Source organism: Bufo bufo, chromosome 3 (assembly GCF_905171765.1).
Source record: "Bufo bufo chromosome 3, aBufBuf1.1, whole genome shotgun sequence".
Classification (NCBI taxonomy): Eukaryota; Metazoa; Chordata; class Amphibia; order Anura; family Bufonidae; genus Bufo; species Bufo bufo.
Genome location: NC_053391.1, coordinates 79,589,485 through 79,610,574, shown reverse-complemented (window position 1 = coordinate 79,610,574; position 21,090 = coordinate 79,589,485). Strand labels below are relative to the sequence as shown.

The window sequence follows — 21,090 nt, the reverse complement described above, 5'->3', positions numbered from 1 at the left end:
TTTACCAGAGGCGTCCATCGGGGTATGTAAAGACTTACCCTCCTTGGTATTTCTGTATATTCGATATGTCTCAAATCTTTATACAGCAACCATGTAGTTTCAATTTTCGCGTTGAAAGTTGGCGTCTCACGTGCTGCTCTGTCACATGACTTGTGGCGGTACTGACGATTTATATCACGTGGTATTTCGAGGAGGCGGCAATCGAAGCTTGAGTGTTAAGATCTCGAATAAATAGCGATCTTTCTTAATACTGTAATCTTGTATAGATATTGCAGTCAATATATTCGGGTAGTAGTGGGTAGTTGTGATTCTCTGGTTCTGCCAGACGCGTTTCGAGGACCTCTATCCTCTTCCTCAGTGGCCATGCTGAGAGTCTCATCTACCCTCCTTTTATACCCTTATGTTAGAGGGATCTGGATTTCTTAAAGGGACAGACTGTCCACTTACAATTTGCCATAATTATTTGATTTTGTTCGATTAATCAATATATCGACTTAATTCTTGTGATATAATCGATCTACTCTTGAAAATTATCCACAGAAACAACAAAAAATTATGAAAACGCAACTGCCTTTATGATGCAGTATTGATGCGTTTTTTCTTCTTTTTGCGCGTTTTTGTTTTTTTCTTTCCACCATCATTGCATTGTTATATACCGTCACTAAATAAAGTACATATGAGATAAAAAACATTTCCCTTAAAAACTTTTGTTTAAAAAAGTTGGTTTCCAGATTTAATTGGAATCATTGAAGGGGATTCTCAATATATTTTAGCGTATTAGTGATTTAAGGTGTGCTTTTCTGTGGTTGACTGATGGATCCTCATATTACTTATGATATGATCAGTAAAATTACTCGAAATGTACATGAAACCAAAAATAACAAAAAATGCAGGAGCGTTAGTGCAGTTTTGATGCGTTTTTTTGTTCTTTATATTATTTTCCAGCAGCCAACCATAGCTACAATATTATATACTGTATATCTAATTGTTTAAATACATATCCAGTGAACAATTGAGGCAATTCTATATTGATAATAAGGCATTAAGATATAGGAGTTCATCATATGATAATACAGTAGTAATTGTGATACAGTCTGATTGGAAGGATCTCGCCCCGAGGGAAGATCGTGGTACTGGTACACCTTAAATCACTAATACGCTAAAATACATTGAGAATCCCCTTTAGTGATTCCAATTAAATCTGGAAACCAACTTTTTAATGTATTTTTAAACAAAAGTTTTTAAAGGAAATGTTTTTATGTTTTTTATCTCATATGTACTTTATTTAGTGACTATATAACAATGCAATGATGGTGAAAAGAATAAAAACAAACGCACAAAAAATAAGAAAAAACGCATCAATACCGCATCATATACGCAGTTTCTGTTTCTGTGGATAATTTTCAAGACTAGATCGATTATATCACAAGAATTAAGTCGATATATTGATTAATCGAACAAAATCTAACAATTATGGCAAATTGTAAGTGGACAGTCTGTCCCTTTAAGAAATCCAGATCGGCTTTTAGGTTGGTCCCTCTAACATAAGGGTATTAAAGGAGGGTAGATGAGACTCTCAGCATGGCCACTGAGGAAGAGGATAGAGGTCCTCGAAACGCGTCTGGCGGAACCAGAGAATCGCAACTACCCACCACTACCCGAATATATTGACTGCAATATCTATACAAGATTACAGTATTAAGAAAGATCGCTATTTATTCGAGATCTTAACACTCAAGCTTGGATTGCCACCAACTTTCACCGCGAAAATTGAAACTACATGGTTGCTGTATAAAGATTCGGTTCATATCGAATATACAGAAATACCAAGGAGGGTAAGTCTTTACATACCACGATGGACGCCTCTGGTAAAGATGCTAAAGCAATCAAACAGTGAGTACAACTATATCAATACTTGCAAGTAAATCCAGTCAAATACAACTAAAAGGATCGCCGTTTTTTCATAAAGGACTGTCGATTTTATATTAGAATATTTAACAAGACTGTTCTTTATTAATCCATAGCTCGAATATTCAGTACTTCGAATATTTTAACATTTGAACATTCCTATTACTTAGATTTTTCTATCAAGTTCATTAAGTTTTTATCCATTGATTGGACTACTACGCTGCAAAGATTATACATTGGACAAACTATTGATCTACTTAATACTACCAACATAACTTACAGTCCTAAGTCCCCATTTATACCAAATTCTTTTTATACTGTTCTATTGTTTTTTTATTATTTATTACACTTAAAATTTACATGAATGTATATTTATCCATATTTATACATGTTTTATCGATTTCACTATATATAGATTATTTATTGATATTTTACCATTTATTCGAATAAATTTTAGTTATTATAACACAAGTAAGAAGTTGCAGCAAAAAGCAAAGGACAAGATTCCTATTTAATCTTGTCAGCACAGCAGAGTTAAGAGAATTAAAGATGTAGGAGAGCCGAGATTGTTATTGCCTGCCAAGTTAATGCTAAAACCTGCTGGAAACCAAAACAAAGTCTGTGGATTGTTTGGAGAAGCGTTTATTGAAAGTAAAGCTGCTTTGAACTTTAACACAAGGTCTGAACTCAATTCATTTCTTCATCCCATCATCAACTACCCCCTTTGTATTGCTTTGGAGCCAACGCCTGGGGTTCCAGAGTATCCATGTAGGAGCACCGTGACACATGCAACACCAACATACAAGGACATTGTAGGCCACCCTGCACCACTCTGGCATTTCTACACCTGGGTACCATCTACCTTATCACTAAAAGGGGTCTCTATGTCCTCGTTGCTGAAATGCAACAGCGTCACAACAAACTAAGGCCCCTTTCACACGGGGGAGTATCCCTCGCGGATGCGATGCGTGAGTTGAACGCATTGCACCCGCACTGAATCCCGACCCATTCTTTTCTATGGGGCTGTTCACATGAGCAGTGATTTTCACACATCACTTGTGCGTTGCGTGAAAATCGCAGCATGCTCCTCTTTGTGCATTTTTCACGTAACGCAGGCCCCATAGAAATGAATGGGGTTGCGTGAAAATCGCAAGCATCCGCAAGCAAGTGCGGATGCGGTGCGATTTTCACGCACGGTACTAGGAGACGATCAGGATGGAGACCCGATCATTATTATTTCCCCTTATAACATGGTTATAAGGGAAAATAATAGCATTCTGAATACAGAATGCATAGTAAAATAGTGCTGGAGGGGTTAAAAAATATATATATAAATTTAACTCACCTTAGTCCACTTGATCACGCAGCCCGGCTTCTCGTCTGTCTCCTTCTTTGCTGATTGCAGGAACAGGACCTGTGGTGACGTCACTCCGGTCATCACATGATCCATCACATGATCTTTTACAATGGTGATGGATCATGTGATGACCGGAGTGATGTCACCACAGGTCCCTTTCCTGCAATCAGCAAAGAAGGAGACAGACGAGAAGCCGGGCTGCGCGATCAAGTGGACTAAGGTGAGTTAAATTTGGTTTTTTTAACCCCTCCAGCACTATTTTACTATGCATTCTGTATTCAGAATGCTATTATTTTCCCTTATAACCATGTTATAAGGGAAAATAATACAATCTACAGAACACCGATCCCAAGCCCGAACTTCTGTGAAGAAGTTCAGGTTTGGGTACCAAACATGCGTGATTTTTCTCACGCGAGTGCAAAACGCATTACAATGTTTTGCACCCGCACATTTTCCTGCAACGCCTGTGTGAAAGAGGCCTAACTGTTTTCCATGAACCCATTTGGGGCCCCGGGTGGAGTGGCCCGCTGCATTTATTGCCAATTTTTTTGTGATTTTCAAACTTTTATGCGGTCAATTATCAAACTGGTGTAAAGTAGAACTGGCTTACTTGTCTATAGCAGCCAATCAGATTCCACCTTTCATTTTTGACAGCTCCTTTTGGAAAATGAAAGGTGGAATTTGATGGGTTGCTATGGGCAACTAAGACAGTTCTACTTTACACCAGTTTGATAAATGACCCCATTGGTCTATTTCCTTGACAAATTGGAATAATTTAAAGGGGAATAACATCCATGGACTGAGATCATGAACAAAGGAGCAGGAGTGTTTCATGGTGTGTGGAGGGTAATTCTCCATTTTGTTTGTGGTCCAGACCTATTGCACTATTAAGCTGTATACTGTGAATTGTGGTGTAATCAGGATAATTTTATATCATAATCATTTGATAATTTTTTTTTTTCACCTTTATACAATATATTACCTCTAACAACCTTTTAACCCCTTAGATATCACGGTCAAAAGCATATGTAGCATCTATGTGGTTAATCACAGGGTGTGGGGTCCCTCTTTTACCCTACCTACTCCCAGCAACACATGAAAAGCAGTAAAACATAAAAAGAAGTAGACGTATTTTGTATTCAGGTAATCCCCAATGTCAATTTAAAAAAAAGTTCCAGCTGTGAAAATGCAAATTCTTGCTGTTCTTATTCCAAAATACAGTCCTTAAGATGTTAAGGCATTATAGTTTTATCATAAGGAAAATATTATTATTGCGCTGTGAAATTTGTCTTTTATTGAACAGTCATTTAAAGCCCAGTTTCATTGTGTAAATGTAGACTACTACAGGATATGACATAAATGTCCGAGGTGACCACATCTTCTATGGGAGTTCTGAAAATAGCCGAGCACACTTAGATACTTGGATATTTTCAGAACTTCTATAGTAGTGACAGGAGAGAGCCACATGTGTCCAGCCACCTCTTCATTCCCAATGATGCAAAATGGGGTCCCATTCTTTGATATAGGTGCTTGTCACAGAAATAGGACCCACACCTTCCATAACTCTTTGACATATCCTATGAAAACGCCATAAATGTCCAGCTGGCTATGCCAGCCTTCCAAAGAATTCTAGTTATTGCCTTAATACATGGAAATTAAGAAACTCTGCTCAAAGTCTTGATTAAAATATGCTACAATTTTGTGTATATAACTCCTATGATTCGAGATACATATCACCATGGTTACAGACTACTAATAATGCTGTGTGTAGTCTGAACTTGAAGTCATGTGTTACTCCGCGCTGTGTGTTCTGCTCTACTTGATAATTAGCTCTCCTTCCAAAAATAAAAAGAAGCTGAATTTCTAATGCACCAGATATAAGCTAGCTATCTTATATAGGAGAAATAACTTAAGATTATAGCTAAGCCAGTGCCTCATCTGCAGACAGCTGTTTCAGGGTCACTGCCCATTATCGATGCAAAACATCAAGAGACCATTGTCGGGATTGGGGGTACGCAGTGCCGTTTTAGACGCCGATCTTAATAGGGCACTGCGCTGGCAGTGGATCTGCTGAAGTTATGAAGAGAAAGCTACTGACCTCGTAGAGGAAAGCGGATAGAGCACAGCAAGAAATAGCTCCAGGGTCCTGACAACATGGAGGGTTTGTGGTCTGTTACCTTGGAGACACATAAAAGCTACAGAAGCTACAGACACAAAATGAAAGTCTGTTTGGTTGGTTTTGATTCTAGATGCATTGCTTGTAAAGGTCGACATAACCATGTCAACAAAATAACTATGGAGGTTATTTATGATGAGATGTACGCTACTTTTTGGCGTGCTTTTGTCACAGATTCGTTCTCAAAGGGAATTTGCGCCTGAATCTATGACTTTTCCCACTCATGCCACTTTTCCGAGATGGCAGAAAAAGGGGGCATAGCGTGGGCGGAGAATGAGGCTGTCCGGCCCGTCTTATTTAGCATTTTCTACACCTATTTTTGGACTAGAAAGTTGCATCTCCAGCGTATAAGTTATATAGAGGCCGGCACCTCTACATAACTTAGGCGCATCAAGCGCCAGAGCACGGTTATTAAGACCGGCGTCTAAAACACCAATCCTAATAAATGACCCCATATATTCTTTCAATATAATGCATATTGTGTCATACCCCTATGTGTGCATGTTGAGTTGAACAGATTTGATTATAAAGTTCTGTCCGCCTGGCAAACGAACAGCTTTGAAGGTGTGATCAAATATACCAATATAGGAATTGTCCTTGTGTACAGTCCCAGAGATTTCCACAGTCAATACTCCATATCTGTCGTGTCCTGTCTTTAGTCCTCCAAGATCAAGATTTGGGCTGAAGAGGAGATTCTCTTCTTTGAATATTCCAGACAGAACCCATGTAGTCAACATAAGACCTGTAGACTCTAATTTATTTTGACCTTTTATGTTATAGGTGCACTGAAGGTGTACATTCTCCGTAAAATAACTGGATGCCAGTTCGTTAAAAGGTTGATGCTTCTGATGTAGTTGTTTGGGTAATGTAAAGTAGAACCACTGGCATAGCTTTCTTCCGATGTCATTGGCGATGGTCTGCAGACAACAATAACACTTAGTTAGTCTGTATAAGTGTCTAGAATGGGGAAATGAAGTAAACCGTGTGCCCATATGACATTTATGCCTAACCTCTTGTCAAAAGTGGAGAAACTACCCATTCTGGACATTTAATACTTTGAGGAGGGAATTCGAATTTCATTCCCATCCGCCTGGGCACTGATAGGGTTAAAAAAAAAAAAGTCAAAATGAAAATAAAAATGAAAGCATATTTTCATACAAACTAATTTTATTAAACATACATCACAAAAAACAATAAAACATTGTCCTATTTGGTATCCCTGTAACTATAGCAACCTCTGTTAGGTTTGAACAGTCAAAAACAAAAAGTTTTTATGCATTTTGTAATTATAAAACATTCATATGAGTTAAATATTAATTTATATGTAAAAATGACATTAAAAATTCTGCCTGTTACACAAAAAATATGAAACCTTATGCCGCTACGAAAACAAAAACCTTTTAAAAAAAAGTTATGATGGTTAGAAAGCTGGGAAACAATAGAAAAAAAGCTTCTCTCATCCTAAGATTGACCTTGTCCTGGAGTGGTTTAGGGTACGACCACATGGAGTGCTGTGCTGCACTTGGGATGCAGTCACCTGTGAATCATAAAAATGCCTGGCCCTGTCAAGCAAAGCGGAGAGGGCGTGACAGTTGCAGAGAGAGCAGAGCCTCTAGGTGTAATAGGAACGCCCCCATTGCTCCTCGAGGCTCATTTGCATATATTAAAACATCATTTTTCTCAGCAATACGGGCACATATGAACCTGGGGCCAATACAGATGCCTTCAGCTGCTAAGCGCACATATAACAGGTCAGCCAATTTCATAGGGACTAATCTGCTGACAGATGCCCTTTAATAGGATGCAGCAGCAGCAACTTGTGCTTCTGCGTATTACTCACCTGTAGGTGGCTGCACCGTGTGGTCGTACCCTTAAAGGGGTTTTACCATCTCAGACAATGGAGGCAAATCGCTAGGATATGCCCCCATTGTCTGATCGGTGTGGGTCCCGCACCTACACCGAGCCTTAAAAGTGGTGGAGGGTGCACTGCATAACGCCTTCCATTCATTTCTATGAGGAAAATAGCTGAGCGCTCCCTCAGCTGTTTCCATCGGGCCCATAGAAGTGAATGGGAGCGGTGGCCATGCTTAAGTGGTGGCTCCCATTCACTTCTATGGGGAGAGCACTTGGTGGTGGCCGGACCCAGGAAAACCAGGGTCCTTCAGCCACCACTTTTCCCGCTCCGTTCTGGACCCGCACCTATCAGACAATGGGGGCAAATCCTAGCGATATGCCCCCATTGTCTCAGATGGGAATACCCCTTTAAGGTAACTGCACACATTGCAGTTTTTGTGCAGATAAAAACGCAGCTTAATGCAGTACCAACAAAGTGAAAGAGACGTGACAAATCAGAGGCCATATAAATATTTATTTAACAGAAAATATGACCATGATATCTCCCTAGGCAATGTGTGGATAAATTTATAGATAAATAATTATGGATTTATAAATATATATATATATATATATAGTTAACAGAAAATATTGCCATGAGATCTCTCTACCCCCACACTGCGCAGGCGCGGAGATCGGATGGATCTTCTGGAGTTAGCCGCGCTTGCGCACTGGGCCGTAATATTTCCCTACTGAGGCTCTCCGGCGCATGCGCAGTGTCCCGGTGTGCAGAGGAACTCCGCTGAGATTTTCCATAAACTGTCCGTTTGTGCATGCGCAGATCGTCAAAACTCAGGAACGCCTCCTCACGTCATTAGCAGTGCGACCGGAAGTTAGGAGGTAGGGAAATCTCACGAAGTAGGGTAATGTAACGTTACACCGGCACTCCACGCAGCGTACTGTGAGAGCTGTGATTCTCTATGACCTTAGATGACATCATCACCATGTGACCAGTAACCTAGCAATATTACTGGTCACATAGCTATGAGGTCATCAAGGTCCTACCAGGAATGTTGCAGGAGAAGTTTGCCTTAACTGTGGAGCTTTTTTTGTGAAGATTACATCAGAAAAAGGTGACAGGGGCTGTTATGCTAATATACTGTAAACTACTGTATAGTGGGGTGCTGTATACTGTGTGGGAGCCTGTATACTGTGGGGGCCTGTATACTGTGGGGGGCCTGTATAGTGTGGGGGGCCTGTATAGTGTGGGGGGCTGTATACTGTGTGGGGGCCTGTATACTGTGGGGGGCTGTATAGTGTGGGGGGTCTGTATAGTGTGGGGGCCTGTATACTGTGGGGGGGGCCTGTATACTGTGGGGGGGGGCTGTATACTGTGGGGGCCTGTATACTGTGGGGGGGGGGCTGTATACTGTGGGGGGCTGTATAGTGTGGGGGGCTGTATATTGTGGAGTGCTATACTGCTGTACTGTATACTGTGGGGGGCTGTATACTGTATACAGTGGGTGCTGTATAGTGTGGAGTGCTATACTGCTGTACTGTATAGTGTGGAGGTTGTATAGTGTGGGGTGCTGTATCATGTATAGTTTGGGGTGCTATACTGCTCTACTGTATACTGTGAGGTGTTGTATACTGTGGGGTGCTGTATACTGTGGGCTGCTATACTGCTCTATTATATACTGTGGGGTACTGTATAGTGTGGGGTGCTATACTGCATACTGTGTGGTGCTGTATACTATAGGGTGCTATACTGCATACTGTGGGGTGCTGGGGTGCACTGTAACGCTAGGGTGAGCCGAGCCCTGGTCTCCTTCCTGCAGAGCGGTGCCCACTTCCAGCCTGAGCCCAGCTGCCCAGAGCACTGATCCTGAGCCACTGGAGTCTTCAGAACTGGAAGTATTTACAGTCATTCACTGTACTCTATCAGATGTGTGGATTTTGTGTGTGTGTGTTGTGGTGGGGGACGTGATTGCCTGCTAAGGTGTGGGAAGGCGGGATCCAGGGGGCCCAAGTAAATTTTTGCCCAGGGTCCAATCAATATTAAAGATGGCCCTGCTTACATGCAGGTATCCTATTAATACTGAAGGCAACAAACTACTTCATCAACAGGCGTCATCTCAGGATATCTTAATGCACTTTTTAGAAAAGATGATTTTATGGACACAACCTACCTCACTGACGTGGCTGTTCCAACACTCAACCTCCCCACCACCTGTAATACAAAATAAAAAGTAACTAAATATCTACTGATAGTACAGGGGGTAAAGGGAATAAAATCATTTCATTTTCGATGAAACCCATGACAGAATTTAGACATCTCTGATAACTACCGAACAGGTTGTGTGATGTAACTGAATGGCTCTCATTTTAATACAGTCGAAACCAGTGCCTAAATTATCACTAAGGATTGGATTGAACAAGTTACTGGCGAAAAACGTGTCATTCCCTTACGTCCTACCAGCAGCACAGATGGGGTTAACTACCCCCCGTGGACTGGTAGGACCGGTGGAATTTTAATGAGCCCAAGAACCAATAATAAAGACTTACACCCCTACAAAAGGAGGGGAGACCCCCCAGCCCATTGTGTTCTTTTCTGTCCTCCGGACAGGTGGACTGGGCCAGGGTAGCGGAGTTTTCGGCCTTTGGGCAGACTATTCTTAGCTCTGCCAGGCATGAAGGCCCTCCCTAGGGGTTCTTTTTGCTATCTCCCCATCTGTGCTGCTGGTAGGACGTAAGGGAATCGTTAATTTCTAATGATAATTTGTTTTCCCTTAGTCCTAACAGCAGCACACAAATATCCCACCCTAGTAAGGTTATTCATGCTATAGACACAATGGGCTGGGGGTGTCCCCTCCTTTTGTAGGGGTGTAAATCTTTATTATTGGTTCTTGGGCTCATTAAAATTCCACCGGTCCTACCAGTCTACGGGGGGTAGTTAACCCCATCTGTGCTGCTGTTAGGACTAAGGGAAAACAAATTATCGTTGGAAATTAACAATTTACCAGTTCAACACCAGGCCATATATCATCCTTCCTTACCAGTCGCAAGGGGTTGTCCCCTATAACTTTCTTTTCGTTCGGTTATATAAATATTTTTGGTTCCTGTTTTTCAGTGATACATGGGACTTTACTTTTATGGCATTTTTATTTTAGTATTGTTTCGTTTTTATTTATTTTTAAAGGAGAAATGTAAAGAAAAGCAAGGAAAAAGTCAGTTTTTTTAATTTTCTTAATTTTTATTTTGTTAATAGCACCATGTGTAACTAAAATATAGTTTTTTATTATTTTCCCTTTCCATAACGATCATTTTGATACATGGCTGTATGCAGGGCAGTTTTTAATACTGATTGGACCCTGGGCAAGAATTTACTTGGGCCCCCTGCATCCCGCTTTCCCACACCCTAGCATGCAATCACACCCTCCACCACAACACACATACAACCTCATCAATACAATGCACAGGAATGTGCAGTGTGTGAGTATATCTTAGCCAACCCACTGCTTTTCCATAGTGAAGCATTGGGAGGCTATTACACATGCGTGGCTTCATAGAGATGCTTTGAATCAATGCATTTCTACGAGGAGTGTTTAGCGTGAATGCCAGTGTTGAACGTTGTGCAACCCTGGACTAGGAAGCACCTCTAGTGGCCATCTGATGAGTGGCCACTAGAGGTGTTCCTTGGCAGTAATGTAAATACTGACTTTTTTTCTGAAAAGGAAGTGTTTACATTAAAAAGCTTGCAGAGACATGCTATAGTCACCAGAACTACTACGTTTAGCTGTTGTGGTTCTGGTGACTATAGTGTCCCTTAATATAGAGGGGGGAAAAAGAATCCGCACAAAAGTATCAAATAAAATGGCTGTATCATTATTCTAAAAATTAAAAAAAGCACAACTTCTAACACAAGTATAAAGTATTTAGCAGATTACTATTTTTATATTTGTTTTACAATGTGCAGATAGTATTGTACTACTTAACACCACAGATAACACAGTGGTAACTCTCTGAGTACAGATAATGTAGTAGATGGGTGTGAGCTCCCAGAATTCAGAACACGCACAGTGTGACCTGAAGTCTGGGGCCAGGCTGCCACAGTGTGGGCCAAATTCTATATCCACCCCCCATCACTACGGAACATACAGGGTAATACAGCGCCCCATACCTCTTACATCCAGTGGCCTCTCCTCTGATGTAGATGTTCTCTTTCCTCGTCTTCTCCTTTCAGACCTTCAGACCAGACCACCATTTTTCACCCATTTCTCATCTCTGCAGTTTGACAAAAAAAATCTTAATTTACTACTTTTCCATCATCCTCCCATCTTCTGGACAAATCATTCTACCGCCCCCAATACTGTGCCGCCGTGCTCCCCAATATTATACTGCAGAAACAGATAAACCCCCTGATAATACTAGTACCACACAGATAATGCCCCCTTCAATAATTATTGGCACACATTGCCAAAAAATAACTGCTCCCAGGAAATAGTGCCCCTGACACTAATAGTGTAAGCATAACGTCCCCCCAAAATAATTGTGGTAAGCTGATACTGTGCCAAGGTGCCCCCCACAGTAATAGTGCTCCCAAAAGTCCCACCAATAGTAATAATTCTCTGCTAGAGCACACATGGTAGTAATAGTGCTCCTACAGTGCCCCCAACATTTCCCCACTGTGCCCCAGAAGTAATAATGCTCCCATAGTGTCCATACTAGTAATCATGTTCCCCATTGTCCATACTAGTAATCATGTTCCCCATAGACCTCCGGCAGTTATAAAGCTCATCATAATGCCCCCCAGTAGTAATAATTCTCCTTATAAAAATACCCCCTCAGTTGAGCTAATGTCCCCATAGTGCCCCAATAATGTGCCAGCATAAAATACCCCTAAATAGTGCCCCCAGTAAATGCCCCCATAGTGCTTCTCTCCCCCCTTCCTCCTAGTGCCCCCCATAATGTACTAGTATAAAATGCCCCATAAATATAACGTCCCCCAAAAATAATTGTGGTAAGCTGATACTGTGCCAAGGTGCCCCCACAGTAATAGTGCTCCCAAAAGTCCCACCAATAGTAATAATTCTCTGCTAGAGCACACATGGTAGTAATAGTGCTCCTACAGTACCTCTAACATGTCCCCACTGTGCCTCAGAAGTAATAATGCTCCCATAGTGCCCATACTAGTAATCATGTTCCCCATAGACCTCCGGCAGTAATAAATGCCTCCCAGTAGTAATAATTTTCCTTATAAAAATATCCCCTTTTAATGCCCCGAGTTGAGCTAATGTCCCCATAGTGCCCCCATAATGTGCCAGTATAAAATACCCCTAAATAGTGCCCCAGTAGATGCCCCCAGTGTCCCTCATAATTTGCAAGTATAAAATACCCCTTCTTAGTGACCCCCTAGTGCTCCTCTCCCCTTTCCTCCTAGTGCCCCCCATAATATACCAGTATAAAATGCCCTATATATAGTGCCCCAGTAGATGCCCTCAGTGTCCCTCATAATTTGCAAGTATAAAATACCCCTTCTTAGTGACCCCCATAGATGACCCCATAGTACTCCTCTCTCCCCTTCCCCATAGTACCCACCATAATGTGTCCCAGTATAAAAATGCCCCTATACAGAGCCCTCCATATAAAATAACCCATTTTTTGTGGCCTCAGTAGAATCCCCCATAGTGTTCCTCTCCCCCTTCCCCCATAGTTCCCTCCCCATATAAAATACCCCTTCTTTGTGGCCTCAGTAGATACCCCCATAGTGCCCCCAATAATGTGCCAGTAAGAAGTACCCCCATAGTGCCCCCAATAATGTGCCAGTAAGAAGTACCCCCATAGTGCCCCCAATAATGTGCCAGTAAGAAGTACCCCCATAGTGCCCCCAATAATGTGCCAGTAAGAAGTACCCCCATAGTGCCCCCAATCATGTTCCAGTAAGAAGTGCCCCCATAGATGCCCCCTAATCATGTGCCAGTAACTAGTACCATATAATAAAAATAAACATTTATAATTACCTCCATCAGGCTGGCAGTGATGAGATGTAGGCCTCTTCCGGCCTGTGTCCCACGCTGTACGGCTCAGGCGGCACAATGTCATCGCGCCGCCTGCGCCGGCCTCTGTTAGGCTGCAGGCACTTGGCCTGCAGCCTATCAGAGAAACGGGGAAGGGAGACGCCTCTCCCCTGCCCCGCAGCATCCATATGTATCGCTGTCCTGAGGACGGAGATACAGATGACTATGGAGATGAGTGCTTCCACAATGGAAGCACTCATCTCCCTGTGCCCTGCCGCCACCGCTCCCCACTTGTCACCAGTGCCGCGCTGCCTCACTTTGCCTAATGGGCGGTGCGGCCCTGCTAGCGCCCCCCGGCCCCCCCCCACGCTACACCACTGGCTAGCAGGGCTCAAGAGGCAGCTGCCTTGGTCCCCCCAGGAGCAACTGGGCCCGGGGCAGCTGCCCCTTCTGCCCCGTGTTAAAGAGGACCTTTCATCCGAATCAAGTATGTAAACTGAATATACCTACATGGAGAGCGGCGCCCAGGGACCCCCCTGCACTTACTATTATCCCCGGGCGCCGCTCCGTTCTCCGGTGATAGCCTCCGGTAAAGTCATAGGCTCCACCCATTTGAGCCTGCCGGCGGCTCCTTCTCCTATGCTGTAGCGCTGGCCAATCGCAGCGCTCAGCTCTTAGCCATGCTATGAGCTAAGCGCTGCGATTGGCCAGCGCTACAGCATAGGAGAAGGAGACGCCGGCAGGCTCAAATGGGTGGAGCCTAACTATGACTTTACCGGAGGCTATCACCGGAGAACGGAGCGGCGCCCGGGGATAATAGTAAGTGCAGGGGGGTCCCTGGGCGCCGCTCTCCATGTATGTATATTCAGTTTACATACTTGATTCGGATGAAAGGTCCTCTTTAAAGACGGCCCTGGCTGTATGGATTATGTTTGTTGGGAGGTGGGGCTAGAAGCTGTAGTGTAGTTATTATTTTTCATTTATTTTTTTATTTTTGTCTTTTTTATTAATTTTTTTTATTGCTGATTTCTCTTGTTACTGGGGATGATATATTAGCTCCAGCTATAGGGCTCATGCACACGGCCGTTGCCTGACGTGGCCCGTATTGCGGCCCGCAAACAGTGGGTCTGCAATAAACGGGCACTGGCCATGTGCACCCCGCATTACAGATGCAGACCCATTCACTTGAACGTGTCCGCAATCTGGAATATATGGTGCGGAACGGAGGAATGGAACCCCATGGAAGCACTATGGAGTGCTTCTATGGGGTTTCTCTCCATGCCTCCGCACTGCAAAAAAATAGAGCATGTTCTATTTTTTGTGGTGCGGACCGATCACGGACCGATTCAAGTTGAATGGATCTAGATCTGTCTGCAGAATCCGCACGGATGTTGCCTGTGCATTGGGGACCGCAAAAGGCCGATCAATGGCCGTGTGCATGAACCCATAGGGAAATACAGCCCCAGAAAGGTTGTACAACCGCACTGCCGGGCAGATCTGTGTCTGATAAGACCCAGCCAGCTCTGCTGACTCCTGGCCCCTGGCCAGGGCTGGACTGGGAAATTAAAGCCCTGGAAAAAAAAACTATAAGTGGCACCATGTTGTAAGCGGGTCCATGTTGACAAAAGGCAGGGGCAACACATGTAGGCAGGGACGCCTCAAGTAGACAAAACTGTAGTGCAGCACAAAATACTGCCTTAGCAGAACCAAATACCACAGTGCAGCACAAAATACTGCTACCCACACCACAGTATGAAACTGTATCATCGTCCTGAGGACAGCAATACAGTTGAATTCAGGAGGGCACCTGCGGCCGGCCAGGTGCATAGATGCCTGATGCTCCTTCATTAATTAAAGGGGTCGTCTGTGTTCAGAGCTGAACACAGACATATTCCCTTCTTCACCCACGCAGTCCCTCTGAGACGAGCACTGGAGCAAGGCAAGGGCTTTTTTGTTTACAAACTTACACTGCTAGGAGGAGGCTTTCACCTAGCACTGTTCCCAGCGACGTCACCAGCACTAATGTATAATAAATAATGTTTTACAGGCTAGTGCAGCGCTAACGTCCACCAATTACTGCCGGTGACATCACCGGGAACACTGCTAGGCGGAAGCCTCCATCTAGCAGAGACCCGGTATGTCACTGAATCTGCTGAAAACGCCTTTGCCCTGTGCGATGCAGGGCAAGGGAGAGCATCGTAGCTTGAAATGCCCCAATGCTCATCTCAGAGGGGCTGCCTGGGTGAAGAAAGGGAGGGGAACCCCTTTAATGCTGAGAGCAACAGACCTTTATGTATGTGGCTGGTGACCAGTAGGAATGCTCGGGAAATTTCCCTGTAGGGTCTATGGCCAGTCGACCCCCAGTGATCACATGACCATCGGGACCATAACACCACTCCCTGATCTCCATACACAGCTCTCATTCAGCATAGTGTATAGCACAATAGGAAAGTCAGAGATGGTGAAAAACTTTCCCTGCATTGTCTATGGGGAGCACACCTGTCATTGACAACTCCCTGTTCCCGCACATGCATCATTTTTCTGTCTGGATTTGCAGGGGGAATTTTAAGAAATCTCATCCACACACTGCAGAAAAACATCTGTGTGTAAATTGACCTTCAATGCATATTTTAAGTCTGACAGTTGAAATTTTCACATTGATTTCACCTTTTACCATGTACATGGAGAAATCATTAGTGTCCGTGAGAAAACTGGCATAACAATCACAATGTCTGACCTCACCTAAAACATACTTACAACAGAACTTAAAGAGGACCTTTCATCTGTTTAGCCCTAGTCTAATTAGGGTCTTACCTTTATAGGGCGGCCCCCACTGTTATCATCGCGCTTTTCATCCGCTGTTGTCCCCCGTTGATTTCGCCGCATTATATTCTAGATAGCTGACTTGGTTATAGTAGGCGGAGACTGGAGCGGTTCTCTTCTCCCTGGCTGTGAGCGCATCCAATCGGAGCGCACCGCTCATAGCCAGGGAGAATGAGCTCCTCTCTGGCTATGAGCCGTGCGCTCTGATTGGATGCGCTCACAGCCAGGGAGAAGAGAACTGCTCCAGTCTCCGCCTAGTATAACCAAGTCAGCAGCTAATTAGAATATAAGGTGCCGAAATCAACGGGGGACAACAGCAGACGAACGGGGGGGTCTTTGAAAAAAAAAAAAACGGGGGCCGCCCTATAAGGTAAGACCCTAATTAGAATAAGGCTAAACAGATGAAAGGTCCTCTTTAAATGGGTTCTCCAGGAATTTAGAAAATTAAAATACTTAAATATTATTATATTGTGAATATATTCCCATATACCTTTTATTATTTATAGTGGCTCATTTTGTTTAGGGAGCAATCATTAGGATAAACAATATGGCCACTGTCCTATTAATAAACACAAAACCTGTCCTAATCACACAGGAGGACATGGATCAGGATCATAGAAGGAGATGAGGCAGCGATTTGGCTCACTGCTCTGAAGTAGCATGTCCTCCTGTGTGATTAGGACAGGTTCTGTGTGTACTGATAGCATGGAGGCCATTTTATTTCTCCTAATGATTGCTCCCTACACAAAATGAGCCATCATAACTAATGAAAGGTATTTAGGAATATATTTATAATAAAGTAATATTTAAGTATTTTCATTTTCCTAATTCCCAGGGAACCCCTTTAAACCCCTTCCCGCAGGCGTATATATGGTCACAGATTCAGTTGCATGCCATGTTGCGGCAAAATCTGCAACTTCTTCTCGCTCACGCCAGATCTTAAAACGTGGACGTGGTGTGTGTGGGGACGGGCCAGCAGACCTGTCTCATTCATCGTTTTCAATACCTGGTTTAGGCACCTCTACATAACTTCAGAGGCCATAGAGGCTGGCGCCTCTACATGACTTCAGTGATCCACCACCAGCTATAGGGCTTATTAAGACCAGCGTCTAAAACACCAGTCTTAATAAATGTGCCCCATACTGTAATCCCCGTACTATTAAAATATAAAATTATTTATCCCATACGGTAAACTGAAAATAAGCCGATTTTTTGGTCACTTCGCAAGAAATTAAATAAAAAGTGATCAAAAAGTCATACACACCCAAGAGTGGTATCAATGAAACATACAGATAATTCCTCAAAAAATGAGCTATAACACAGCTTCCTACACACAAAAATAAAGTTATAGGAATCAGAATATGGCAATGCAAAGAAAATAATTGTTTTTTCCAAAGTAATTTTTTTTCCTTCAGTATGAAAACTAGAAAAACAATACGAATGTGGTATTGTTGTAATCGTACTGACCTGGAGAATGAAAGTAACAGATCATTTTTACCACCTAGGAAACAATGTAAAAATAACGGTGGCAGAATGATTTTTTTTCATAATTTCACCCTGTTTGGAATTGTTTTCCCGCTTCCCACCACATTGTATGCAACCGTAAATGGTGCCATTAGAAAATGCATTTTGTCCTGCAAAAACAAGCCCTCATACAGCTATATGAATTGAAAAATAAAAAACTTATGGCATTAGGAGGGCAGGGAGTAAAAAAAAAAAAGAGGAAAAATATAAAATATCCTGGTCTTGAAAGGATTAATGCATAGAGCCCCAATTTTCAAATTAATCGCAATTTTACCATTTGCTCCATCATATGCTGCAGGCCTAATAGCACAACGGTAGAACATAGATATAAATAGATATGAGAATACCAGATAAATAAGAGCGTTTATTCTGCCACCTTTGCCTTGGCAGTCCTGGATTACAAATAAATATAAGATACTAGTTTAATAATGGAGTATTAATTCAGCTTTGCCCAGTGAAAGTCTGATTAGTAGCGCAGCTCGTCATTATTATAACATGTATATCTTTACTATGAAGCTATGACGTCAGTACAGATTGCTCTCCTGTGGTATCAAGCAGAGTATTACTGAGGTCAAAGGTTTAGTGGTGATACCAGTATCTAATATACACTGCTCAAAAAAATAAAAGGAACACAAAAATAACACATCCTAGATCTGAATTAATTAAATATTCTTCTGAAATACTTTGTTCTTTACATAGTTGAATGTGCTGACAACAAAATCACACAAAAATTAAAAAATGGAAATCAAATTTTTCAACCCATGGAGGTCTGGATTTGGAGTCACACTCAAAATTAAAGTGGAAAAACACACTACAGGCTGATCCAACTTTGATGTAATGTCCTTAAAACAAGTCAAAATGAGGCTCAGTAGTGTGTGTGGCCTCCACGTGCCTGTATGACCTCCCTACAACGCCTGTGCATGCTCCTGATGAGGTGGCGGACGGTCTCCTGAGGGATCTCCTCCCAGACCTGGACTAAAGCATCTGCCAACTCCTGGACAGTCTGTGGTGCAACGTGATGTTGGTGGATAGAGCGAGACATGATGTCCCAGATGTGCTCATTTGGATTCAGGTCTGGGGAACGGGCGGGCCAGTCCATAGCATCAATGCCTTCGTCTTGCAGGAACTGCTGACATACTCCAGCCACATGAGGTCTAGCATTGTCTTGCATTAGGAGGAACCCAGGGCCAACCGCACCAGCATATGGTCTCACAAGGGGTCTGAGGATCTCATCTCTGTACCTAATGGCAGTCAGGCTACCTCTGGCGAGCACATGGAGGGCTGTGCGGCCCTCCAAAGAAATGCCACCCCACACCATTACTGACCCAATGCCAAACCGGTCATGCTGGAGGATGTTGCAGGCAGCAGAACGTTCTCCACGGCGTCTCCAGACTCTGTCACGTCTGTCACATGTGCTCAGTGTGAACCTGCTTTCATCTGTGAAGAGCACAGGGCACCAGTGGCGAATTTGTCAATCTTGGTGTTCTCTGGCAAATGCCAAACGTCCTGCACGGTGTTGGGCTGTAAGCACAACCCCCACCTGTGGAGGTCGGGCCCTCATATCACCCTCATAGAGTCTGTTTCTTACCGTTTGAGCAGACACATGCACATTTGTGGCCTGCTGGAGGTCATTTTGCAGGGCTCTGGCAGTGCTCCTGCTGTTCCTCCTTGCACAAAGGCGGAGGTAGCGGTCCTGCTGCTGGGTTGTTGCCCTCCTACGGCCTCCTCCACATCTCCTGATGTACTGGCCTGTCTCCTGGTAGCGCCTCCATGCTCTGGACACTACGCTGACAGACACAGCAAACCTTCTTGCCACAGCTTGCATTGATGTGCCATCCTGGATAAGCTGCACTACCTGAGCCACTTGTGTGGGTTGTAGACTCTGTCTCATGCTACCACTAGAGTGAAAGCACTGCCAGCATTCAAAAGTGACCAAAACATCAGCCAGGAAGCATAGGAACTGAGAAGTGGTCTGTGGTAACCACCTGCAGAACCACTCCTTTATTGGGGGTGTCTTGCTAATTGCCTATAATTTCCACCTGTTGTCTATCCCATTTGCACAACAGCATGTGAAATTGATTGTCACTCAGTGTTGCTTCCTAAGTGGACAGTTTGATTTCACAGAAGTGTGATTGACTTGGAGTTACATTGTGTTGTTTAAGTGTTCCCTTTATTTTTTTGAGCAGTGTATAAAGCTGAGTGTATGTATGTATGTATGTCCTCTAAAGGAATCCGCACCGTCGCATTTACAGTCACTAAATTTGGTGAACAGGTACATCAGGTGTCCGGGAAGGTTTTAGACCGGCTCTCAGCTCTCTAGGACGTACCATTCCTGAGAGATTCCCAAAAAATGACCATGATTAGCCAATACAAGCCCCCAACTGCCATGCACACGGTCACATGTTTCTTATCAGCCAATAGAAGCTCGCAGGTCCTACTCCAGGTTTCCATAACAACTGATCACAGGGTGTTAGCAGTTCATAGGTCCTTAACCCCTTCATGACCCAGCCATTTTTTACCCTAAGGACCAGGGCATTTTTTGCAAATCTGACATGTTATGTGGTAATAACTTTAAAACGCTTTCCAGGCCATTCTGAGATTGTTTTCTCATCACATATTGTACTTCATGACAGTGGTAAAATTGAGTCAAAATATTTATTTATTATTTATAAAAAAAATACCAAATTTACCAAAAATTTGGAAAAATTTTCAAATTTGAATTTCTCTACTTTTATAATAGATAGTAATACCTCCAAAAATAGTTATTACTTTACATTCCCCATATGTCTACTTCATGTTTGGATCATTTTGAAAATGACATTTTATTTTTTTGGGACGTTAGAAGGCTTAGAAGTTTAAAAGGAAATCTTAACATTTTTAAGAACATTTCCAAAACTAAATTTTTTCAGGACCAGTTCAGTTATGAAGTCGCTTTCTGGGGCTTACATATTAGAAACCACCCATAAATCACCCCATTCTATTCAAAGCTGATTTTACAAAATTGTTAACCCTTTAGGTGCCCCACGAGAATTAAAGGAAAATGGGAATGAAATTTCAAAATTTCACTTTTTTTTGCGGATTTTAAATTTTAAGCTATTTTTTTCCGAAACACATCAAAGGTTAACAGCCAAACAAAACTCAAAATCTATTACCCTGGATCTGGAGTTTACAGAAACACCCCATGTGTGCTCAAAAACTGATGTATGGGCGCACAGCAGGCTTCAGAGTAGAACTACACCCCTCAAGGAATATTTCAAGGTGTGCAGTGAGCACTTTGACCAATCAGGCATTTCACAGAATTAAGAAACACTTGGTAGTGAAAATTTTAAATTGCATTTTTTCACAAAAAAGTTGCTTTACACCTACATTTTTCACTTTCCCAAAGGGTAACAAGACAAAATGCACCCCACATTTTGTTCCCCATTTTCCCCCGAATACGAACACTTGGCTGT

At 42.9% G+C, this 21,090-nt stretch overlaps 1 protein-coding gene across 1 annotated transcript in view; it reads right to left on the bottom strand.

Moving 5' to 3' along the window:
• Positions 1 to 3,750: 3,750 nt before the first annotated feature.
• Positions 3,751 to 21,090, bottom strand: part of LOC120994587 (uncharacterized protein C3orf38 homolog) — a 38,280-nt gene continuing 20,940 nt past the window's right edge. The window contains exons 2-3 of the mRNA XM_040423260.1: positions 9,464 to 9,504; positions 3,751 to 6,358 (exon numbers count right to left, since the gene is read on the bottom strand). Coding sequence (XP_040279194.1) covers positions 5,933 to 6,358; positions 9,464 to 9,504 — 467 coding nt within the window. The 3' untranslated portion in view covers positions 3,751 to 5,932. The remainder of the gene's footprint in view (positions 6,359 to 9,463; positions 9,505 to 21,090) is intronic.